This window comes from Anopheles gambiae, chromosome 2 (assembly GCF_943734735.2).
Source record: "Anopheles gambiae chromosome 2, idAnoGambNW_F1_1, whole genome shotgun sequence".
NCBI classification, from domain to species: domain Eukaryota; kingdom Metazoa; phylum Arthropoda; class Insecta; order Diptera; family Culicidae; genus Anopheles; species Anopheles gambiae.
The window spans coordinates 67,532,428-67,558,829 of record NC_064601.1 but is presented as its reverse complement, the minus strand read 5'-3'; the positions used below and the strand labels follow the sequence as shown (position 1 = coordinate 67,558,829).

Here is a 26,402-nt window from a genome sequence, read left to right as displayed (position 1 = left end):
TTCAATGGCAGTGCGTGTGTGCGAATGTTTTTGCCGTGGAAAGTGAAAAATTGTTCGACCGGAAGTGTCACGACCGAGTAGCGGTGTTGTGCTCCGTGCGTTGCAGTTTTTACGTTGAGCTTGGTGTACGACGATGAATACCGTGTGCATTTGGCTTAAAACAGAGTACCCTACCACGACCCGACGAAAAGGGGCACCATTGGCCCCACACCAACGACGCCCGGAGGCAACGAAATGAAGCAGTATCTTCAGCAGCAAGAGTTCTGTTCCGCTCTTCAAGTGAGTGTGCTTTGCCAGCAGAAGCAGTGCAAGGGAAAAAATAGTGCCAGTGTGTTGCGTGTTTGCAAGGTGGGCAGTTGAATAGAGCGAAAATTCCCCCCCACACACACGACAGTGAGCAAGGCGTGGAGGGCAAGGGTTGAAAAAGGAAGCGTTGTGAAGCAAAAGTGCTCCAGTTACAACGACGCGAGAGGTAGAGAGTTGGAGCAGCATAGTTTTGTTGTGCGAAATATCGATATTATAGTGCGAAATAATAGCCAGTCTCGTAGTACAGTCGTCAACTCGTACGACTTAACAACATGCCCGTCATGGGTTCAATCCCCAAATAGACCGCGCCGCCATACGTAGGACTGACTATCCTGCTATGGGGGGGAATCAATTAGTCACTGAAAGCCAAAGCCCACAAGTGGGTACAGGCAGGCCTTGACCGACATCGGTTGTTGAGCCAAAGAAGAAGAAGAAGTGCGAAATAAAGTAAGTAAGTAAGTAAGTGCTCGCTTTTCGGCCGATATCTATCCAAAGATATCCATTCGAAAGTCGACCAACCGAATCGAATCGATCAGTCAGCAGCACCAGCAACAACAACAACAACAGCAGCAGCAGCAGCCGCAGGTGCATTTGTGCAGGTGTTCGAATAGTCTTCGTTCACGACAACGTGTGTTACTGTGGTGACCGTTTTTTTATATTCTTCTTTCTGGTGTGCATTTCTGGTGCAAGTGCTAGTGTTCTGCTACGCAGCTCACGCATACAGCAGCCAAGTCGAGGTAGTAAATCCACGTGTGAATAGTAGGCTGTTCCCAGTGTGGGCAAGTGTAAAAGAAAGCACCAAAAAGTCGAAAAAGCAAAAGGAAAGGTGCGATTTTCCAGTGTTTATGTGTCACTCGAGGGGAAGCGCACGATCGTATCGCCAAGGCAAAGCAAAAAGCTACAGAACAGAAAAGCGACTTCCAGCAGCGACAGAACGGTGCGGCGTCCGTTAGCGGCTGGCGACGGATCAAGCCCTAAAACGCCGAAATACACCGTCTTTAATTGCTTATTCATTATGTAAGTAGCATTCGTGTACTGTTTCTAGCGGGTAGTCGGTCGGTCTATCATTAGTTAATGGGTTTTAATGACAAATAATATTAAGCATAACAAACAAATGGGACTCCAAAAAGCGCGACAAATGCAACAAATGTAACCCTATTTCATGGCTCAGTGTGTGTGTGTGTGTGCGTTCTCTGTGCAGAGACGGTACAGTGCACGTGTTTTCTTATCGCGCAAACACGCAAACCAAGGGTAAACAGTCAGTTTTCTTCGAGGTTTCTTGGCAGCACCGTCTTCCGCAAACAGCAGCAGTACGTAACTTTCCCCTTTTTACGATCTCACCCGGGACTAGAGGAACCATTTTTTGGCCAATTTACAAAAAAAAGAGCCGATAATGGCTCTGATACATACATCGATAAGGGAAAAATAACCTATTTTTATAAATCAACGGACGTGTCTTGAAACTATTTAGGGTTGGGAAAACCGACAAACTGTGAATCTCTTATCCAATTCGGGCAACTAGTACCCACTGCTTTGCGATTACAAAAAAAACAACTGTGCAAGCTCTATCATTTCATATCGACGGGCGATCAATTGACGATCTGATTGTCGGAATTGAAAGCAAAAAGTAATGCTTCACTCACACTCGTATGTATGCTTACACGCATACAATTGTACAAACATCCCACGCTTTGTAAAACAGGGAAAATACACACACACACACACACGCTCACAAACATGAAATACAGAATGGCAAAAAAGCAGTTCGCTCGCTTGCCGAAGAGACGGACGGGAACGCGCACCCGTACGGAATTAAAATTCTTTTATGAATGAAAAATGTCATCCACTACTACCAAGACGCTTAGGTGTGTACTAAAGCAAGCTTCGCTCGCGCTTTGCCTTGCCTTTGCTTTAGTGTATCGTGTGCCGCGTGAACCGCTGGGCGCCTTTCCTCCCTTCGCAGCTGTCCGCCCTCGGTACCAGCGTTGTTGATAGAGTGAGACTACAACAATTGTTAGTCGTAGCTTCGCGCGCCGCGCACCGACTGGCCTCTACCTCCACCATGTCGCGATCTTCCCACATGACAGTTGCGGTTGCGGCATTAGAAAACGAATGCTGAGCAGAAACGATCCGCACCGTCGGAATGTGTTTGTTGCGGGGTGCGGCCACCGCCACCACCAACTCCGAGACGTTTGCATCGTCCGGGTGGAAGGATGTGAAGGGTTGACGAGGGGAGAGTGTGGGAAAGGGACGGGGGGGGGGGGGGAGGGGAAGTACGGTTGTGTGGGATTGGGGTTGGGAAGGATGGGATGGGAGCAAGTTGATTAGAATGGCCTCGAACGCAAACGGCGAACGGATGGCGGCAGCTGGTCGGGTCGGGTAGGGATGGATGAGGGGGAAGGGTGGTTGGTGGGTTGGCGGCAAGAAACTTAGAGGAAGTATCTCATTTGTGTTGCGTTGATTGTGCACATTAGGCATCGGTGACGGATATGGTGGCTGTGGTTGCAAAATTCGTTAAGGCTGATGTTGCGTTTTTGTTCTCTTTGCACAAACATGCATCTGCAATGTTAACGTGATGTAAGAGCTCCATGCTTTCATACTAGCTTGAATCAAACGATCGACTTGGGCATATGAAAAATCATCATTATAGCACTACAAAGTTCGTCAAAGTTTAGCTGTGTGCTGCAGATAGGCAAGCATCCCTTCACATCTTGCGAAGTAATGAAACGAATAGGAAAGCTGGGTGAAGTACCCGATGCTCCCGATGTTTGACCGATCGAAAACTTCCAGCAACTGTGTAACACTACTTTAATACGCTAGACACGCTAGACCGTTTAATAAATTACTTAAAGCGCAAGTACATTAACACAACATCGATCAAGACAAGGTATAATAGTGCATATCTGAAAGAATGCTTGTATTTGTAAATTAAACAGAAATGTGAATCAATGCAAAAGCAAACTGCGTAATGCAAATGGTAAAGAGGGATTTAGAAGAGATAATAAATTTCCCCCAGTTAAACTATCTCTTTATATCGATCGTTCGCTAACTATCTCCATTTGACTGATTTTTGTTGCTGTATTTCGCTGAAGAAAGGTAACGAGGAATAGTAACGCCATCCTTGTACTGGTTTGCTCCGGAAACAGGCATACATGCACACCCATTTTCCCTCATCAATCCTTTCCTTTCTTTTCTCTACCATCCGCTGACAATTCGCTCAAGCCCACCATTTAGCCTCCTTTCCCTGTGTGACCTGTAGCTGCAATCATTTTACCATTTGTTCAGCATAAATTTAAAGGAAGTGTCGCTGTGGGTGCCTAGTCCACAATTCCACGTCGTTTGCTACGTGCTAGCAGGGGGAGAGGCGAATATATCGGTGTGTGTGTGTGTGAGTGTGTGTGTGTGTGTGTGTGTGTGTGTGTGTGTGAGTGTGTGAGTGTGTGTGTATGTGTGTGTGTATGTGTGTGTGTATGTGTGTGTGTGTGTGTGTAGAGGAGGTAGAGTATGTAGAGGAATGGCGACAAAAACAGCGACTTTGATTCATGATTATCAATCGACGGCGGAAGCGAACGATTGCCGTTCGAATGGTGATTACATGCTACTGATACTAACCCTTTTCCTGGCCAATCTCTACCGACGGAAGGGGGGAGGGGAAGGGCACCGTAAGAGGAGTCTAAGGGGAGAGCACAGAAGTGATCGAGAACGGCAGGGTGAGCGGCGACTTCCTCAAGGGCTACCAGTTTTTTCCTCTGTTTTGTTCAACGTAGCGCTGTTTTTTTGCTCTTTCTTTTTTTCATTTTCTTTAGCGCTCGTGTGTTCATTTTCTCTTGAGTGTCGACTCTTAGTGCGAGCTCTTTGTTGAATGGAGACTGATTGTTACTCGTCCGGCTCCTGTCGATCGTCCAGCGCTCTCGAAGCGCCCCACTGCATGCTTCCCTTGCAACCACAGTAAGTGGTAAGTCGTGAGCGAGCTCTTCCATCTTCATATGGCATTAATTACGTGCCGTTTGGATGTGTGTATGTGTGTGTGAGAGTTCTTTTTTTTTGCGTGTTCACTGTATGCACCTCGCTCTGCTCCTCTGGGGCTGTAAATTGCGGTGCATTTTGCCAGTTGCCGCTTCATCTCTTGTCACCATTTTACTGGTCATGGACGTTATTGTGATGGTTTTGATTGCACTGTGCACTGAGCACAGCTTGTTGAGTCAAATGGAGGCCAACAAGATTCATTTTGCTGCTGCCGCCCAGTGTGGAAGGGCTTTCGTATAAGCTGTACATGTGCTAAGGTCACGGATTCTGATACTAGTGGACGGACTGCACATAGCGGATGACATGATTTCCAGCGGGGCTATCGCTTTAAGTTCTCCGGCAATCTTTCATCATTGAGTTGGAGAGGATAGTGGATATCACGCGATAGTTTGAATGAGGTTCTATTGTGTATAACGTAGAAACAGAAGAAAAAACTCTTTTGCGTTTCACTGCACTCGTTTCTGGCATATGTTCGTTTCTGTATAACTACCTTTGGCTTTGGGGATTTCTAATTTGGTACTCATTGGGGCTATCTCACCTGGCATGTTACAACACAGTAAAATGAAAAGTTGAACGAACGCACAACCTGCCGGCAACAATACCCGTCGGCACCCGTCGTGCACCCGCCAGTGTGAGTTTGTGGACACGAGGAAAAGGAGGATGCAATGTACAGTCTACAGGCCTGGCGTTTGGTGGGGACTGTCCGCAGGTACCGTCGGCCGCACGAGTTCGTGCGGTTTCGTAAATTCCTCCTGCTCAGCGGATCAGCAGTCCAGCCCAGGTTAGCTCGTCGCAGATTTGCGAATTCATTGTTTGATTTTCGTGGCCGGTCCTTCACCCACAAACGAAAGGTCGGGACGCGAAGGAAAGAAATAATGCGGCGTCGGAAGAGCGGGAACGGCGAGGAGGTTCGGAGCACACAATTGCTGATTGTGGCCCTTTTCCCTGTGGCAGAGGCAAGATAAACACTATGCAGCCGCGCAAAAAAAAGGTCTGCCTTGAACGGGAAGGAAGCGGCCAGCAAAGGAAAGGGTCTGGTTGGTGGGGTCAGTGTTGGCGGGAAGGTATCGCGAGGGTCAGTTAAAAATAACGCCTGCACTCCCCGTTCGTCTGAGTCGTGGCAAATCGTAAAGTTTTTGTTTATTGCTTGCTGGCATGTATTATTTCGATGGCGGGCGGGGCGGGGGGTGGGTGCTGTGTGTTTATTTATTTTTCTTTTCCGTTTTAATTTCATTTGCTTGATTTGATGGCTTTGATTCATGTCGTTGGACACGAGATTAAGAGGAAATATGTTCTCGAAGCCTGCCTTCGGCTCTTCCTCGTCCTCCCCTACGCAACGATTTCAACCCACGGCGAGAGATCGTCTGTTCGAAGCATTTCATATGTTTTACTGTAATTCCTGTGCCTTTGCTACTCCGTAGAATTTCATTAAAATAATGCATCTTGAATGCATACGCCCATCTGCTGAGTGGGTTTCTGCGGTGCAAAAAGGCGTTGCACCACAGCTCGAGCTGATTTTTGTGCGTGGGCGACATCGGAATTTGCCTGCAAAGTGAGCCGTGAGCGACAGCCAGGACGCGAGCAGTGAGTGAATGGTGAGAATTGTGGCGTGAGAAATTCGGCTATTAGTAAACCCTCTCTCTATCTCGCTCTCTCTCTCTCTCCTTTACTCGCACTCGTATTATGTTCTGGTAGAGTATTATCCTTTTCGCTTTGGATATTGCTCTGGTGCATCGTTGCATTGCGCATGTGCCCGAAAAATGATTGATTAAAACCAAACCACATTCCACCGCATCAAATGCATTCCCGTAGCCTGTTTTTATCAATCCACGCACGGCTTTTCTTATTAAATGTAATTTTTGCCCAATAAATACAAGCTGTGGCAATGTTTGTCTGACTGCCTTTCAAATGTGTGTGCAAACGTGTCGTTGCGATGGTAACGCTCAAAGCTCGCGATTCGCGCAGAAAGGAACAACACTAGAACTTCGATTGGGAGTGGTAAGGCAATCTTCAAGCCTTATAAATTAGGGAAAACCAATGTATTACAGGATGTCTTACGTCTTTTTGATGGCAGATTTTCATTTTAATGCCAAACATTCCATCGTGGAACGGTTCGCTTGGACTTTTAGTTGTTCAAATTAGACAGCTATGCTGAAAGTGGGTGTTAGCTGTGACGCGGGTTTCGGCTTGATGTGGTCGACTCTTTCACTCAGCTACCGGATTGGAGCACTGGTGGAGGATTCGAGGGTTTTGTAGGCCCAAAAGGCGGCGTCACTGAGGTTGCGTTTTGTTTTTTCTTCTTCTATCCACCATAGGAAATCGGCTGCCTGCCTGGCAGTACGCGGGAGTACGGGTTTTACAAATCACGCCTAAAAATGCGAAAGTGCGCGTGCTTAGCCCATCTCCCTTTCCTTTGCAAGGTTGTGTACAATGTTCTATTTCTCTCGTTGCCACACCGCACAATATCTGTGATGAAGGCAAAGTGAAAAGAGAAAAGAAAAAGAAAGTAGTCCCGAGACGACGGGGGTGGGACGTATCGAAAGATTCTTATTACAGCAACGGGAAGAAACCCTACGCTGTTTTCACTTCCGGTTAGGCAATAGAAGCGTGGGAGCATAACGATCCAGAGTACGGTCCTTTGGGCAAACCATTTTCATTAATTCCGTTTTATGTTTTGTTTCGTTATTTCTCTTTCCATCTTCTCTGGCCCGGTCTGGTAGTTGCCCTGGCTCGTTTGTGTTTTGTTTTTGTTTCTTCCGTTCCGAAACACAACACGACGCATTTTGCGCTTTCAATTCATTCATTTCCTGCTTCAAGCTGGCACCGCAAACGCCTTTTCTCTTTTTTTTTGTAATGTGTGTCCTTTTGCACAAACTAAATAATAAAAAAGAAGCGGAAGAATGAATCAAACAACCGGAGCGAGCACGAAAACATATGATGCTTGTGAGGTTCGTTCTCGACGCTCGAAACTGACTGCTACTTTCTCCCGTGGGAACCAACAGCAGCTTCCGTGCCTGAAACGATCCGTTCCGCCGGAAGCGTGTTGATTAAATGGGATATGCTGCCTTCTGCTTCTGCTGCACCGGCAATGGCAAACGGCGGAGACGCGATGCACTGTTTTGTGCTGTGCTTCCAACGAAGGCAACGATTGCATTTTAGGCGTGCGATGGTGCGTTTTGCTTTTTCTCTTATTGCATGTGATCGTTCCACAATAATAGCCCGTTTGCTGGCCGTATCCGTTTTATTCTGTGGCTGCTTTTTAGCATCCGCGACTTTTGCGTCTGATGCACTGTAAATTTGCGCTTTTTAATTTTTCTTAACATGTGAATGCCTCATCCCAGATCCATTCACAGAGAAACACGTGTTAGCAGCTCAATAATATGTTGTTTTTTGTCATCAATCTTTCTTCTAGTTATCGACTTGTATTGTACAATTGAATCGAGCCACCCTTTTTGGTAAACAAAATCAACTAAACACGCTTTCCTTTGCATTTGTCTCGCGGGAACAGTTCTTAAACTAAACTCAAACTTAACAACTAAATAACAGCTCTTAAGCTTAAGGCGTCTAAAGCACTCCGATAGTATGCTCACTTTTTCCTAGGGGTTCTAGCAACGTTTCTTGGACGTGCCCCCTTCGTCCAGCGAAATGCTGACGAAAGGATGAACGGGCGGAACGCAGAAGCTGCAACGGATCGGGGGATCGATGGTATATATATACGGCCGAGAACCCGAACCCAAAACCAAAACAGAACTGCTTGTAGAGGAGAGAAGAAGGAGAGGTCGATAACCTTGTTTACTGCTTGCACTCGGATCATCCGGTGATCGGTGGAGGTTAGGTTGACGACCGGAGCAACCGAAAGGGGAAACGCGTACGGGTCAGCTCATCGTACGTAAGAAGGGTTAGGCTGTGTGCTGCTGTGTCTTGCCTCTTGCCTTCTGCTGCTGTGTGTACGTGTTCTGTTCCGGTTGGAACTGTTCGCTTAGCGTTGGCGTCCCTGAACGGTCAGGCAACGTCCGATGCCCTAGCCCACCTGGCACATAAAAACAACAGCTCACTCAATTCCTGGGTCGATCTCGTACCGGTACCGTACTGGAAGCAGGCACAATGGATGGTGCAGCTATCATCGGCATTAAACGACCATCGAATCATCGTCACTTCAAATGGGTATAGTACGTTTTTTGATTAAAATGATTGTGATTTAAAGGCAATTACTTATCTCCCGACATACGTATTTGCTAGTAACAACAAAACATTTGCTTAGTATGTTCTAAATAATTCTTAGCATTTTCGTGTCGTCGTCTGATAGCAAATGATCGTCGTCTAACAGGGTACGTTAAATCGCCCTCTCACGGGTTGGGTGAACGCACACGCTTGCTCAACATCCGTTCGTATACATATGTATTCCTTATTTTTTTCATTCTTCGGCCGGTTGTCGGTGTTCGGTTTTTTTTGTATCTTGTTCGAAAACTGGGAAACCGTCGTCTATTTCAGCTGATGCTGCAGCTTCTGCTGTTACACGTTCACCTTAATTCCTCTACCAGCAGCAGCTTATTCCGTGCTGCTTCCTTTGTCTTCCCGTTCGTTCGTTCGCTCGTTCGCTCGTTCGTTCATCTTCTCGCCAGAGAGTCGCCAAACCGCAACCGTCGTCAGCGGCAACGACGTCGTCTTGGTGTTGTAGGCGCTGGCAAATCCGGTTCCAAACCCGATTCCATCATGGACAACGCGCTGGAAGCGAGGGAACGGTTCTGCGGGAGGGACGCACAAGTTCAATTGCTCTGTTCCACATCAGTCGCCGGGCGTCTCGATCTCTCGCTCTCGAACTCGTTCGTCCGTGGTGTCTTTTTCTCCCTTGTGGTGCGGGTTTCCTGGAGAAACTCCATCAATCGTCGATCGACGGGATCAAATCGAACGTGCGATAGAAAGAGAACCGTTCGCAACAGAGCAACAATAGCAATAAGAAGACCAAAAAACACGCCTGGTGTAAAGGCAAACAACGCGGCTGTGCACGGTTAGCGAGGGTGAGGGGTTGGGGTACCACGCTCTGCATGGTGCAGGCGGCTGGGTTGCTGGCGGCTGGTTGTCCGGTGATCGACAATCCCGGGGACATAATTACAAACGATGATGATCGAAATGAGGATTTGTTTCTCCCTCCGCCCTACTCCTCCCGTTCTTTACAGCTGCACGCACACCATTCCACCGGACGTAAGGTTGTTTTTTTTTCGATTCCGCGCTGCTCGACACCATCACTGAAGTCTACGCCGATCCTTCGCGCTCAATGGCCGCTTTCACCATTGGAATGGGGAAAAAAACACAGGCGCGGCGGAGAAGCAACCGAGAGAAACAAATTAAAGGTCTGGTGGCTCACTTTCGTGCGGCGTGTGCTGGCTGTCTATGTCTTCTTCGTTCGTTCCTAAGTCGCCTGAATGTCGCACCAACATGTTGTCGCCAACAGAATCGCCAGCTTTGTGCTTTCTTGTAGAGCAAAAGAGTAAGCAAAAGGGGGGTTGTGCGTATGTATGTACGTGTGTTTGTGTGTGTGTGAAATAGATGGAAAAGAGAGAAATACAGATACAAAGAGGATAGTAGGACCAAAAGGTACAACGGAGACACGCACGCACTTTTTCCCTCTGTCCGTGGTGTGGAGCACCCTCGTACGCTCACTATCTATTCTTCTCAAGGCTGGAGACTTCGAAACACTGCTGGAATCTGTCGATCTAATTTAATTTGATGATCGGACAGGTTTCTACGCGCCTTGTGCTACACACCAGCACTAATGCTGCTTTGAATTTAACATTAATCCATCCCACAATGGAGCGTCACCCAAAAGCGAAAAAAATCGTAGGTTTAGCTTTTGCAGAATGTCACTGCTGTGTGCTTGTACTTGCCAGACATCCTCTTTGTAACTCCACCCTAGTAACCGTACCAAGATAGCCAACCAGGCAGCGATATGGCTTCGGGAAGGCTGTTTTTATTTTCCACAGCTGCAGTAACGCTGCACCGTCCGGGGGGTTTCGAGAGTGCAGGATTATCTGATCCCTACTTACACCTTGCATTTGTTATGGTTGTTGTAAAGAAAAATATATAAGGAAAAGATGTGCCATTCTACCCCGGTTAGAACATGTTGCTCGTACGTTAACAACCTGCCGATATATGTGAGCTGAGGATTAGCCTTCGCTCCATCACTATCCGTAAACCATGGGAATAAGATCACGGCACGACACGGCACGACACGACACGATACGGCTAAAGAACGAGCAGTTCTTCCCACTTTCGTTTCAAGTGGCGGTCGAACGTGAACGTTTGCGATGGTAGAGAGCATCCTTAATGATCGATCATATAAAAACAATGAAGACACTGGTTACCCAGCAAGGGCCTCTTGAAGTATCGACGGGATGCAATTGAAAACTGGGCAGCTGTAGAACGTCATGAATCGCATTTTATGACTCATCCGAAACGTTAGAATCTGCCACTCTCGGTATGCTGCGCCAAGTTGGTCGGTGAAGGTTTCTGGTATACCTTTTTATTGCCCTTCCCAGTTCGCATGCATTTTCCCTGCGAACCTTTCAACCTTTCGAGATGGTTTCGAACATGTTTACGTACTATAAACAGCGCAGTGCATAACACGCCATTCACGAGTAGCAAATGCTGCACTCCTACAAGTAGTTAGTTTTGTGAAGTCGCTGACATTTCTTCAGTTTGCTTCCTTGCCTTCCTTGTCAACAATAGCATAAACTGAAATATGGTGTTTTGCTTCCTTGTCGTCTACCTTTCACACATTACAGGACTCCAGTTTCAGAGCCGTCCTTTTATGGACCTTGCTAAATTAGCAAAGCCTATCACAGGTATACTGCTCGGAAGGCTCCTGATGGATGATCTTTGCACTCTCCATGACCTTATGAAGCGGGTCTGATCTACCTGGCAGAATTGTGAACGGTTCAGAGGTGCCGCACATATGCGCACATGGAAGACAATTAAGTCAATAAAGTGAACCTCTTGAGATCTGCAAGGGTGTCCTTTATGATGGCTCCGAATAGTCTCGTGTGCGCTTCCTCTGGGCAGCAGCTCAACTTCAGTCTGCCTGTTGTTGCTGACCCCTGCAAAGTGTTAGGGTGCAGTACTTACGGAATGTAAAGGACAATTTTCTTATTCTATATAACCATCACAAACCATGTTTTGCACGTAACTCCAAACATACGTTGTATTTCAAACATGTTTTTGTTGATAAGATCTCATAAATGCTAGTGAAGATCATGTCAAGTCTATCATCAAGGTCGTAACTCATCGAAGAGACATTTTCATTATCAAATCATTTCTTTCAGCGTACAGGCAAACGCATATGGACAAATATTAAATCATCTGTTTGCGACATAGTCAAACAACATCAGTCAAACATCCATCGTAAGTTATCTGAAAATTCGATACAGTTTTCGTGTTGTTTCAATATTTTACGTCTTAATGAGAAAAAAAAGCTGCGTACACAATCTGTTGGAACCTCAAGGCTGTAAAGGTTAGGGAAAGGCAAAAGCGACCGAACAGCATCGAGACCCCCGAGTCCGACACTGGGACATCGGAATGTTAAGTCTCACGCAAAAAGCAAGTTTACACCGTGCGCTGCTCACCACCTGCTCACCGATCACCCCATCAAGGTGTTAATGCTGGCGCCAGTTCGTCGTTCATTCATTCATACGTTAAAAATGGAAATCTCACGCACGAACGCATTGTATGTTGAATTCCAGTTCCACTTTTCGAAATCCAGTTTTCTGTAGCCGTTTGTTTCGTACGATTCGTTCATCTATTTTTTGTGACTGTTGCTTTGTTTTTACTGCTGTTCATTTAGCATCCCCTGGGATTTGGGTAGAGCGCTTGAGAGAGAGAGCGAGAGAGAGAGAAAGAGAGAGAGAGAGAGCGAGAGAGAGAAAGAGAGAGAGAGAGAGAGAGAGAACAAAGATATTTATGCGTACATGAGCGAGATAGAGAAAGAAATGAACGATGGGGATGGGAGAAACACTGACCTTCTGTCCGCGAGGTGTCTGAGCCGCTTCGAATCTCGCGAAGAATGGTGAAACTATGCAAATTAAGATTAGCTTGTTTGTTTGTTTGTTTATTTTTTCATCTTTTTTTGTTTTCGTATCGAAACGAATTTCAGCGGCGGTTTCTCCACAAGATAAAGTGAAGTAAAGCAAATATCATCATCATCACACAACTTATCAGTACGGATGGATATTCCAGATATATTTTGGTAAAAAATCTATCGTGACATCGTTTATTGCGCAATCGATACATGATCTTCTGTTGCGAACTTTGTATGTCTGCAATTGGTAGAATCACGAATGATAAGACGACGGTTAATTGCCTACCAAACTGCTGCCATGTGTCTGAACACAACTTGCGAAAAAATGTAAAGAATGCAAACAAACTCGTGCACCATAAGACACCACACATGTGCAGATCGCGTTGATAGAAAATAAAACCCAAACACTTACACAACCACATGTAAGTAGCCAGGGAATGGCAAAGAGTACGAGCAAAACAACGAATGAATGATAGAAAGCCATGGAAAGAGCAAAATATTAAACAACAACCCATAACAATTTCGGTATGCGGTGCTTTCCGAAGTATGATTACTGCAAGTATGGACGTTCGCTCTTGGAATGCTGATACTCTCGCGGATAATGATTAATGTGGTTGAGAATTTGGCTCAATGTTTGGATTCCTCGTTCTGTTGTACCTGCTTTAAACACACATGTGCACACATGTGTAAATGTAAGCGTGAATGTATTAAACGCGTATTGATTGCGTTGAGCGTTTGCTGAGCATGGAGGGTTGGCACGATCACGTATAACGTATATTGAGACGGACAATTTTGCTCAATTCATCTGGCAACTCAATCAATTCATTCTAATTGGTTATTGATCGAGGCTGGGATCTGTTTGGATCCCAGTGAATAGTACGAAATAGGTCCATTCTGGCAGTTGTGTCAAATGAAACCGAGAAGGATCGTAATTGATCGACGAATTTGCTCAATGTGAATGAGTGTGGGTGTTTTTCTTCTGTTGATGGGCAATTCTTTTCTTTTCAACTGAACGGAACAGAACTGCACGTTTATTGATCGCATATGTATGTTTCTGCCATGTCTACATTCGCTAGCAACTGGAACCATAACATAAAGAGTTGTCTATTTGTTTGCTTTTGAAATGTGAAAACAACAAGTTAAATAAGTTAATAGTTTTATATTATCTTAATAAAATTGGCTCAAAACAATATAAGTTTGATCTCTTTCAAAATGGCGCACAAATGATAAACATCGTATAATTATATGTTTTTTTTCTCTTCTTGTTTTTTTTTCTCACATATGATCACTTGCCGACCTTTGGCCTTTCATCATCGGGACAACGATCACAACATTGCTTTCGGGTGTTTGGCTCCAGAAGGCGATTAACAAAACGATGACGACGGATTTTGATGATCTTCGGCTGATGAAGACGAAGCAGAAGCAGACGACAAAACGAAAACTTATCCGCCACGTGGAGGCGTTTCACAGCGTGCAACAGCATCGTTCTTTTTGCTATCAAAGCAGCATAACGAAGGGAAACGCATTGATAAGCAGACGACGAACGAAAGTTTCGACGAGCAGGGCGAGAAGAACAACATTACGAACGTACGGCGCCATCCTTGCAGCATCCCGATACCGGTGCCAACTACTGGGAGCTAAGCCATCGTAAAGCATAGAACGATCAGCGATTGCTGAAACGCTTGCTGTGCCTGTCCAAGCAGCGACAAACTCACACACACACACACACGGCAAAAAGAGGATCGCGACCAATCGCGGGTTGGTGTCTTCATGGATCGGCGTAATGGCGGCACTAGTTTGGCGCCCCCAAGGCCCCCGAAATCGTTGCCCCGCGTCCATCGCCCTCGGGCGCCAGATCCAAACTCTTCGCCGTCGGCCATCATCAGCTCTGCTTCGCCGAACCCGAACCCGACGGCGATGATCGGCAGGATGATGGTTGGCAACGGGGCAACCGGCAATGGGGGCAGCAGCCATCATCATCAACAGCAGCAACCCGCCTCGACAGCACCGACACCACCACCGCAACTGTCACCAAAACCGCGACACCTGATCGGCGGAAGCGGCAGCATCTTAGGTAGTAGTAATTTAAGCAACGGCAACGACAACAGCAGCAACCTAGCGTGTAATAATATCAGCAGCAACAGCAACAATAATATAAGTAATAACAACAACAACAACAACAATAATAATAATAATAGTAGTAGTAGTAGTAATAGTAATAATAATACTATTTTTATGAATAATAATCCTCATAATCATACGAGCCCGGGTACGACCGCCGGCAGTAATTTTAACAGTGCTAGCCTAATAAGAAGCAACGCTAGCAGTAGTAGAAGTAATAGTAGCACTAGTAACACTAGTAATAGTACCAGCAGCAGTAGTACTAGCAGTAGGAGTAATAGTAATCTAAATAATAATAATAGTAGTAGTCATAGTAGCAGCAGTAGAAGTGGTAGTAGTCATCCTCCCCCTCAACCAATTCCTCCCCATCATCATCATCATCATAATCATCCGCATCAGCAGAGCAATCGAAGCATCGGCAGCAACTCTTCCACGTTGTCCTCCGTATCGTCGAGCTCGTCGACGGCGGCACTCCTGAGGCCGCAGATTGCACCCCTGGTACCACTGCACACACGATCGACGACACCTCCCCCACCGCCTCTGCCGCCGCACCAGCGACCAACGTCGCCGGCCGGGAGCATCGGCCACGGAAGCACCTTTGCCCGCCGTCGCCTCAGTCCAGCCACCAGTCCACCGTTGCATCCGCATCCGCACCTAACAAGTATTCCTCCGCTAGGGGCATCCGAATCGATGGCCACCGGTGCCACTACCACCACCGGCACGCCACCGGTACTACTACTCCCCGTCGATCAACCGATCGTAGGCGGAGTCGCCTCCAACACTTCCTCCAACCCAACGACCCCGGTGACGCTGGCCGCGCCCAGGCCAGAGAACGAACGACTTGCAAACGAGTACGTCGATACGCCGTTTGGCCGGGGCAATGGGGCAGCAGCTGGTGGTGCCAACATTCCATCGACGGGAGCCCTGACCGGGCTGGCGCCGGGTGCGCAACAGCTTCGAAACCTGTCACTGCTCTCTGGCGAAGGAGCCGTAGTGACGGTCATTACGGGACAGCCGCGGCCAACGCACGATCGGTCACGATCGCCCATCACTGGCGTCGGTGGCAACAGTGACTCCATTATCCGTGCGATCAAGAGTACCGAGGGCCGACAAGACGTCACGTCAACGATCACCGGTAGCGGCCAATCGTTGACGAATGCTGGCGGAATTGCGCGCAATCCAAGTATCATTACCAAACAGCCGACGAAGAAGAAGGATAGCTCCGACCGGCACGAGCTGCTGGAGCTGGAGCTGCAGCACCACCATCACCATCATCATCGGCACCATGGCCGATCGGCGGTGGCGACGGTGGGTGGTGGCGCGCCCGGTACCCTCGGCACGGTCGGGGCAGCCGGTTCCGACGGTCTGATAGGCATTGGGTCGATCACATGTCCACGCTGTCGGCGCTGCCGCTGTGAGGAGTGTCAAAAACCGCGACCACTGCCGTCGCACTGGCTCTGCGACAAAAGCTGCCTGTGCAGTGCGGAAACAATCATCGACTACGCGTCCTGTCTGTGCTGCGTAAAGGCACTCTACTACCACTGCTCGAAGGAGCACGAGTTCGAGCGGGAAGTGGTAGGTCCCGACGGTACCATTGAGACGGAGACCGTGTCGTGTGCCGACGATCCCTGTTCCTGTGTGCCGCACAAGCGTACAACCCGCTGGGGCTGTCTGGGGGCACTCTCGGTGGCATTGCCCTGTCTCTGGTGCTACTGGCCGATGCGCGGCTGCGTGGCCATCTGTGCCCGCTGTTATGCCAAACATTCCCGCCACGGTTGCCGCTGCACGCAGCATCCCGCCGCTCCTTCGGCCAGCTTCCCACCGGGAAGCGCACTGAGCGGAGCCGGCGGCATCCTCAACGGTTCCATGTTTGCTAGTGGTGGGGGCAACGGAGGCGGAGTGAGTGTGGGCAGTCTAGAAGAGCACGAATCAAGGGTGAAGGGCGATCCGGCCGATGGTGACTCGCCACTGCAACATTTGCACCACCATTTGCGCCACCATCTGCACCACCAGCATCACTCGGGTACATCCACCGACCTAACCACGCCCGAGAAGCGGCTACTCGATTCCAGCAACGATACCTACTGACGGTGGTGGGACTGTTGGTCGCGCGGCGATCATACCAAGCACTCTGGCAGTGACGAAATGGACGGTGATGACGAGTACAGCAGTAACTGTGGGTGCGCTCGGGATGCGATCGTCGATGATAGCGATGACGACACCGATGACGATTCGTCGATGATCATGATGATGTTGCACCTGTAGAATGAGCATACATTCAAACGTTGTCCATTCATCCATTTATCCTTACCCCGCAACACACCGTCCTCTTTCTGATTCCCGTTAGTGCTTTGTAGCTACTACTACTTCTACCGTTGGACCCTGTTATGCAGGAATGTGCTTCCGTTCCAGGAGGCTACTCTGAAGATCGTATGTCATATTCAGCGTTCGAGTTTGTGTGTTTTTGTAGCCAACAACAATCCCTTCCATCCTCAAACCCTCTCCCTTCTCACGTTCTTAACTCATTCATTTTTTGTTTAAACAAAGATGCAAAAGGATCAAACTGGATCATTCCTTTGCGAGTAGAATGATATGTACGCGTGGTATTGTAAATTGGTTTTAAACAACAACAACAACAACAACAACAACAGCATATGCGTTAGTTAGTTTCCATTCATCATGTTCGACACCTGGCCAGGAACGAAGGAGCAGGAAGTTGGAGATCATCTCATCTCCACTGGGATCGTACATCTCGCTTGGGATGGCACTTCTGGCAGTCTGGTCCAGCTTGGCTCTAATGTGTCCCGGGCACATGTCGTCAAGGCCCTGCGCTTTCCAAATGGCGTTGAGCCTTTAATTTGCCTTTCGAGGAAGCGAAAGAAATGAAGCATTCAATCTTCTCCTGCTCCTTTTCCTGCTCCTTTATGATGTATGCGTGCATGCCTTAGCATTGAAGAGGAAAAAAATCCGCACCAAAAGCCAAATGTTTCATCAATGGCTAGCATATTGATTCCAATCACCAAGGGCAAAGGGACTGCCGGAGAGGGCAACCAGCACACCATTATTGTGCCATGCTCTGGCAACGTGTGGCAATGCGTTTGAGGATTCGTTGTTCCAATACCTGATCATCGGACCGGTGTATCCGACCGAGGCGAAGAGCGCAAAGCAAACTCGACCAAATTCCGATCCGACGCGCCCCCGGCGGGATGTGCGTGTACCATCTGTTAAACAAAGCGGGAACGATGCGGGCATCAAAGCACGAGAACGATTTCTCTCATCTGCCCAGTACCGGGAATATTCTTTGCAGCATCTCATATTCCTGCCTTCCCGGACACACGTATACGCGATGGTGTGTGTGTGTGTGTGTGTGCGTATGAACTGGTGGAATATGTTGTTGCATTTTTTTGTTCTGTGCCAGACAGAGAAAACCACCATACCGCACTTTGTGTGCGTGTGCGTGTTGTGTATGTTTTCGTTCTTTTCCTCCCTTTAAGGATCTCTGTTTCGAAATCGAGACTCATGTTTCCTAGAAACTAATATTGTCCCTGTGTTTCTTTACTGTACCCATCCGAGGCCAAAGGGAAGCGGATCTCTCAGCGCAACCCAGGCAACCGAACACCAACAACAGCAGGCCCTGTACAGCGTCAGCAAAGAATGCCATCAAACAAGTATCCTTGCCGTACCCTGTGCATTGTTACAGTGCATGTACACACGTTTCGTTCCCGCCAAAATGCATCGTCAATATTATTATGATCTTTTTTTTTGTTATTGCTAGCCAAACACGCAGCATTGCCGTGTGTGTGTGCGCGCGCGCGCGCGATCGTTTCCGCGTGTTTTCCATCGCGTTCAACCTGTTTTTGTTTGTTCTTTGCGAAATGGATCACATGCTACGCCGTTGTTCTGCTTTCGTGAGGATCATCATCATGATCGTCTAGAACGTACGTAAACGTAAGCAAACGAACGGGTGACGGTTTTGCGCCAAACCGCCAACAGGTTCATCGCTTAAACCTTCCCCCCCTGCCACGTGCGTCATCGGTAGGATCGCGACGCGGGACCCGGGAATAGTGCAAATCCTCCGGTATTTTGGGTTTTTGTTTTCTTCGGGTTTCTTCGCGGCCTCAGCACGCCTAGAACGTGATTACGTCCATTTTTTAATAGGAATTTGACCGATTTCTCTCTGCCACAAATCCGGCACCACCAGAGTGCTGCCACCCTATCCCAGTGCCAATGCAATGTGTGGGACGAGTTTCGGCAGTACGTGCGCAAATGGTGTGTTGTGAAATGTTGTGCGCCACAGTGTCCGTTTCTATCTCTGCGCTTCAAGCAAACGTGTGTGTGTGTGAGAGAGAGAGTTTGTGTCGGAAAATCCACCCGGTCCGGGCGGCAAAGGGCAGATGAAAATTTAAAAATAAAATTCATTCATAAAGTTTCCTGTTTCCCCTCCCTTTTTCTTAGGGTGTGGGGGGACACTCGATCACAGATCACCAGTCAGCACACAAACACTGCTAGAGCGCATTTTTATTTTACACAGTGTGTAAATATACAAATTTGATCCTTTGGGTTGTTTTGACGATGGTGAATAGAAATGTGTCCACACCGACGACCGGATGCCCTCGATTTGTTAGATGCCGATGTACCGTTGCCTATTGCATGCATCGGATAGCTTTTGTTGGATAATCGCCAAAACAAACGAATTCATTTGACGGAGCACATCTACTTCAAGCGCTTAGTGTATGTAACTCGTTTCCAAAACACCCATTGCTGCTGTTGGACCTTTTGGACGAACTTTAACTTATTTCAATAGCGTTTAATAACCACGTACAATTCTCCATCCATCATTCCACGGTTGCACGCACGATCTAGCTGTAGTATCCTGTTGCTATACCATTCTAACACCCTCTATTACCACCGTAATCCCCCAAATCTATCCTCCTACTACTTCACACGCACAGCACACAAACTCGAACGCGATCCGGCTGGAGCAGGGAAGCGAACAAAACAGAACAGAACGAAAAGAAGACAAGCAAAGGTGAAAGGTGAAAAAACAAAACCGATAAAACAAAGCAAGCGAACTCAAGATTTCGAGTAGGATTTAATTTCCAGTATTATCTAGTCGTGCATTATAGTGTTGTAAAAAAGGAGAAGGATAAAAAGTGAAAACGAAGTAAACAAGAGCGCAAGATTAAAACAAGGAGATGCGAAGATGAATAGTAACGCTATTAACCTAACTACTAAACACAAGCCAAACACAGGTGTGTTTGTCGATGAGCGGCCGATTATTGGCCCCCCCGATTGGGGAGAAGATGCGGGACAGAAGTATATGCAAAAAAAAATTGATTTGGAAAATGCGTCAACAACCGGTCAAGATAAAATTATGGGAAATTACATACAGCAGTGCAAGAAAATCGGCCCAAACAAGTGCTGAAAGTAATGATGTCGAATGTCAGATGTAAGTAATGAATTATGATGGTAGGAAAGCGAAATGTGTGCGCGCTTGTCGTGCACGTTTTGCCGTGTTGATATGTTTTTCGTTTTTAATTATTATTATTATCATCATTATTATTTTATTATTATTATTATTAATATTATTATTATTATATTATTACGATTATTATTATTATTATTATTATTATTTTAATCTCGAAACAGAAGCCAATCTTCGATCATTTAATGTCAATAAATCGTTGATCCTTATATATATATATAAACACACACACAAACACATATATGTATGTCATGCGAACTGGAAACGCTGCGGGTTGCGGCTGTTGTTGGATAGTTGTTGTTTTATTTGCTTATTTGTAACTTCCAAGTGGTATTTTATACAGCAAAACCATACAAATTGTAACAAAAGCGTAATGGCTTTTGGGAAAGAACGCGTGTATAGGTGCGCTTCACACTTTTCCCTTCTCGTGCGCGCGTGCGCGAGTGTAAAGTGTGTGTGGCACGAACAGGAGAGATAGTACGTGTCTTATACTATATGTTTATATACGATTAAGCAGAGGAAGCATATTAAAGTTATTATTTCATATGCATATGTTAAGCATTTCTGCCTGTCGACCTATTTGTGCATGTAGTGAGGAGAGCATGAAACAAGGATGTGTATATGTATTTGTATGTATCGGCTAAGCTGGAAGGATCGGGTGTGCCCCAAAAAACCGCACACAAACGCCCTATGAAAGTAGAAGGAAGGAAGGGGAGAGGAAGTGCGCGCGCGCGCGTGCAGCAGAAAGGAAATCCCATGACGCTTTAAAACATTAAGAGAGGAACGGATCGAAGGAGCCTTAGCATAACTTGTAAAAAGCATTAAACACACCCATATATACACACACACACACACATACAGACACAATCCCGCCGCGTAACACGCGCGCATCCGCGCAATGCGCCTAAGGTCGGCTAGGGTGAAGCGCTTCGTTGCTCGTTGGAAGGTAATGAACGCGATTGTAATATATAATAAGAACAATAGCGAGAGAATGAGAAAAAGAGAAAGAGAGAATGAGAAAGAGAAAGAGAAAATAAATTATTTAGCTAACAAATCGAATCATAACAATCGAACAACACAAGATGCACAAATTCATTCCGAGTGTGTACGTACAACGACCGCTCGGTGTTTGCTGTGGAAAGAAAAGAAATTGCAAACGGTGCGCGGTTGCGGTTTTGTTGGCTGGGTTGGTTGGTCATTCATACACCCCACCATTTCACCGTCGCTTCCTCCTACGTTCCCTTTATTTCGCCTGATAACAGCATTGATTATCGTTTAGACCATCGTTGTGGTTATGGTTTTGTATTTTGATTTCTACCTTCTACCTGTCGATACCCTTCTCATCCCGCGGATCCTACTTGTTCTCGACTGTCCTCCACATCCTTCCGCTGTTGTATTGTTTTGTTTTTGGCAGTAGATGAAAAAAAGAAGACGAAATTGTGGGCCTTTATTGAAACGCATTGTGACGAAGCAATTAGTATGAGTGTCGTAACCGAACGTTAGATAAGATGATGATAATCTCAAACACTTTGCGATTGCGATGCACTATGGGAGAGGATGAAGCAGCAGGGCAATTCGCGACCACCTCAAGATACCTGATAGGGAATTATTGAACTGAATAAATGAATGAAAGTTACAAAAAAAAACACACACACACACACACACACCCAATGCTGCTAAACATTCAATCGCACAATTCAGACTGATTTAAATGAGGAGATCGTATGATCGTGTGCCGAGAGGATCAACATCCTTTTGCATGATGGATACAAGAGAAGATACGCCAAATACGTTGTTGATGAAAGGAAAGGATGTCGAAATAGTTGCAAAGGACTGATACACTGCATACACTACCATGTAGGGAGCGAGGCGAATAAAATTCGTACAGCAGTGCTACAAGCAAGGCAAATGCATTGAAATGATGTGAAGCAAATACAAAGCAAATAATGAATCAGAAGTGAATTGTGCAAAACAAAACAAAGGTCCCTTTGGTTGGTAGTGTTAAAGTATAAACTTTCAAATTGAAAATAAACGCAACAAAAAGCACACACACACACACACACACACACACACACACACACACACACACACACACACACACACAACTACATAAATGGAATCTATCATCAACATGTAAACTCACTAAGCAACAAAATGATCGATGAATCAAACTTGGTAACGAAGAAGACTTTTACAATGAGAAACTATATTTAGCATTGTTCTTAGCAAAAGCGGTGCACAAGGTGTAAACTGTATAGGGGAAAAGAATCGAAATCGAAAAACAAAACAAAATGTGTGTATAAAACTAAGCCAACAAAACAGAACAGATGGGTGGGTAGATAGGATAAGGGAAAGGAGATGGCGTGAACAAGTGAAGCGTATTGGTTGAAACCATATATTCTAAAATCGACTAATTGGACAAAATAAAAAACAAAAGAGAATAGAAAACTAAACTAAAAAAAAAACACGCACACACAAAAACACACCGCAACTAAATACCAAACCCAATGGAAAATCGTGTGCTGTATTTGCAATGTATTAACTTTTTTTTATGTTGTTACTGAGCAAAAGCGCGGAAAACCAAAACAAAACCACTTACCACTTACCTGTGTAACTGTGTAATTTTGCCTAAAATGCAATTGTAATACTTACATACCTGAGCTATAGTGGAGTGGGTGTGTGTGTGTGTATGTTGAAGTGGTATAACAAAACCGATTTTCATGTTATAGCGACTGGAGTGAGGTGATTTCGAACGGCCGATAGCTTATTTTCGTTAGTCATTTGTGGGTGTGCAGGATGTGAGTAGCAGAGAGTATATAAAACCCCATTTTGTGGCGAGCCTAAATGTAATAATGTTTTCATCCATCAGACAACACCAATGAACTAAGATATTTACTATATATTGCTACTATTTACGATGCATGCGCACTGTTATGATGATGATACAATTAGAGAGAAAGAGAGATGGCGAGATATTATACTATCACATACCGCATACAGGCTCTGTATTAACTGTGTGTAATAAGTGCTGTCTGAGTAAATGGTGCGAACAAGCAGCAGATCCGATCACACAAAGAACCATAAAGCACACAACACACGCGTGAGGAGCAAACCAGGATCCGGCCAAACGGAGAAACCGAAGTTATACCGACTAAAGAATGATTGTCTAGCTATCACAAGCTATCTGGCCAAACGGGGTGTGTTGTTCTCAATGTTCCAATGAAAGCAGATACAATTTTAAATAGTATTTAAACATAAATGTCCGCCATCTACCAGCCGGTAGTCGTTTATTTCTCTGTTGCCAAAATTGTCCGATAGGAACGAAACAACCCAATAGCAAACAAACCATTAGAACCATTGTACTAAAACAACAGAATATACGTGTGTGTGTCATGTGTATTAGCCGTTTCCTCACAGCTTAAAAAAAGAAAACAACCAAACAGTAAACACATTTTTTCATTGATAAATGATGCTCTTGAAGGAGAAACAGAATAACCGACCCAATTTCCCCGCTCCCCATCCCTCCACTGTGGCAATCCGGGTGGAACGGGTAAACTAATCACCACTTGCACACCAATTTACGTTTAAGTATCGCTTCGCCATGCACTGAACGCGAACGTAAGCCGCTTGATTTCACTGCAAACTGCGCGATCGCGTATGAGGATCAGTTTTGCTACTCGGTAATAACATCCATTTAAAGCTTTTTGTACATGTCTGTATATATGTATTGTATTATTTCTATGGTTTATGAAATAGAAACACAACACTGTAATTATTATCTATATACTGTTTATAATAATAACATAAAGACCAATTTAAAGCCTCTGTGTGTAGTTTTTTCCCTTTTTGAAAAAAATAATAAATAAAAGGAAAGAAATTTTCAGCAACCAGGCGGCTCCATCGAATTGGATGAGGATGAGAGAGAGAGAGATGGAGAGAGTGACTCGTGTACGTCACTGACCAGCGTGATCTTTTGCATTGGTCGTATTTTTAGTAGATCGTTAATTTAATAGCGCCAACACTAACACACACCACGACGGCAATGACGATGATGACGATGATGATGATGATGATGGCGAAAGCAAGCCCGTCCGGAGTCAAAATAAGGCAGAATGGTGTCGTCCTAAGTTATTGCCAATCCATCCGGAGTCCATCTCTACTAACAATAGTGTTTCCTTGCCCTATCGGGTATCGTAGTAGGTTTTGATAAACGTGCTTGAAATAAGACATGAGTTTGCAGCTGCCGAGAGAAGAAGCAGTACAGCTACGGCAAGGTAACGGACTTTTGCACCAACTATTTATAATTAACCAATACTGCTAGTACGGCGACCTGACACGGTTTTACTAATATTTCGTCGTAGGATTCCCAGCAGGTATTCGAGAAATGGCGCCAAATGCCGTATCAAGTATACTGGTCACCTATTCTTGTTGAACTTTTACCAGGTATCGTGTGTTTTTGTACTATGTAAAACAAACTGCAAACATATAAAACTAGTTAAATCATACAAGTTTCATCGTTCCATTTACCATCTGCAAGACATGACTAGTCGTCGTCGACTAGCTCACTTGGATGACGATCACTCACTTCCGGTCGCAAATGGATGTACACACTCAGAATATCACCAACATCACCACCATCATCATCATCGTCAGCCTTCAACCCTGCTGCACACGAAGCGTAACGCGTAACGCGCTAGAGTGCAATTTTGCAAATGGTGCAAAACCGCAACATCCGCCGCGGTGCATGTGTCTGTGTGTCTGCGGCACGCGATGCTAGTCCGCCACTCTCCAGCGCGCAAAATCGTACAGCACAAGATCATAGTGCCCAGCTCGGTGCTCGGTGGCATATTTCTACCGGACGCGGGTTCGATGCCGCCTGGCTAAATCGTATTGACGGATGATTTTTTTTTTCAGTACGTAGTCTCCACTAATCCAGATGACATTCCGCAGGGAAATGTTTAATACACTGACTGCCAAGTGCCAAGTTGAACTCGCATCGACCTATCGAGGACGTGTTTTGGAATTTTGCCGTATGCTGCTTCGCGCCGCCAACGTAACGAATGACATAAATAGTCCAAAATTCGAACCGCGTACGGCGATCGTTAGGCGTACACAGATAAAACTCCCCGCTCCCCATACTGCCAAGTAGCGAGCGAGCTGAAGCGAGCCGCGATGGTAGCTTCTTTCATGGCGCCTCCAATCTGGCGTCTGGTTAGCTTGCGTTGGGCCATTGCACGGCGGGAGCGTAATTGATGATAGATATCTAGAGCGGGCGACCACAGCCTGGGCACGCCTTATGGGGCGCGTACAAATGGGCGCAGGCGCTCGCGTGCACTGTGCACTGAGATGCACATTCCCCTTTTCAGCTAATGAGCCAGCATCAAAATGCCATCATGAGATGTATCTAGAACGCAGTATGCGGCAGCAGTCTAGCTAGTAGCAGTGTGCGATGGGCAAATCACACCAGGTCACACCAGTCCAGTGTGAAAGCTGTGAATGGCCGATGAGGTTGCTCACATATAGGTGGGTAGAACAACGTGCGTCAACGTGGTAGTGGTAGGGTGCCTAATAGCTTACAGCCATCCCGTTACAATCGTTGCAGAGACAGAGAGAGAGAGAGAGAGAGAGAGAGAGAGAGAGAAAGATGCGGTGTCAACCATTTTTCACAGCTTCATTGCCCATCCGACGTCAGCAATGCAGTAGCAGAAGCTAACAACAACAACAACAATAGCAACAGCAGCTAATAACCAAACGGCCATGCCGTACCAGCCAATACTGGCGTGCGGAGGAAATCCCGTCCTGGTGGCAGCAGTGCGGTAGTGGTTTGTATATTTAGAGTAGACTAGGCCGGGAAAAGTGGCCGATCGAGGGATGGGGTGCAGGTAGGAGTGGGAGTAATCTATAAATAGAAATTACTCAATTTCATTAACATTTTTTCCCCAACATTCACTGACACACACACACTAACCGGCAAGGGGCCAAGAGATCGACTCTAGTCATACAGCACAAACACGCAAACACACTTTACTTGCAAGTCTTGCAAGTCTGCGCCCTGGGTATGTGGATGGAAAGGAGATGGCAGTGGATCGTCCATCGTAGTAATCGGTGACGAGAAGAACGAGGGGTTGGGGAGGAAGCGAGCGATCGAAAGCGTTGGTAAACATTCGGGGCACTATTTTTCGCTGTCTCAAAATTGCGTCGCGAACGCTTGGTTTACTGCAAGCATTTGATAAGATATTTTCCCTACGTCCGGCAGAGCGCGACAATTTTGGTTGGCTGCAAAACCGGAAGAACAGTCGAGAAGTTCGCCGTTCGCCGTGTGTCATCATCATCATGCTGCTGCACAAGAATCTGTCCGAGTGTCCGGGATTCGTGAAAGATATTATTATTTTC

At 46.3% G+C, this 26,402-nt stretch overlaps 1 protein-coding gene across 2 annotated transcripts; it reads left to right on the top strand.

The window, feature by feature from the left end:
- Nucleotides 1-746: 746 nt before the first annotated feature.
- On the top strand, nt 747-23,829 carry LOC5666840 (protein sprouty). 2 transcript variants are annotated; one of them, XM_061640935.1, is made up of 2 exons: nt 747-1,323; nt 13,764-23,829. In XM_061640935.1, the coding sequence occupies exon 2, from the start codon at nt 14,174-14,176 to the stop codon at nt 16,610-16,612; it is 2,439 nt and encodes an 812-aa protein (XP_061496919.1). In that variant the 5' UTR covers nt 747-1,323; nt 13,764-14,173; the 3' UTR covers nt 16,613-23,829. The 2 variants fall into 2 exon arrangements, with proteins under 2 accessions (XP_061496919.1, XP_061496920.1); XM_061640936.1 differs by having other exon boundaries at nt 13,761-23,829.
- Nucleotides 23,830-26,402: the final 2,573 nt, after the last annotated feature.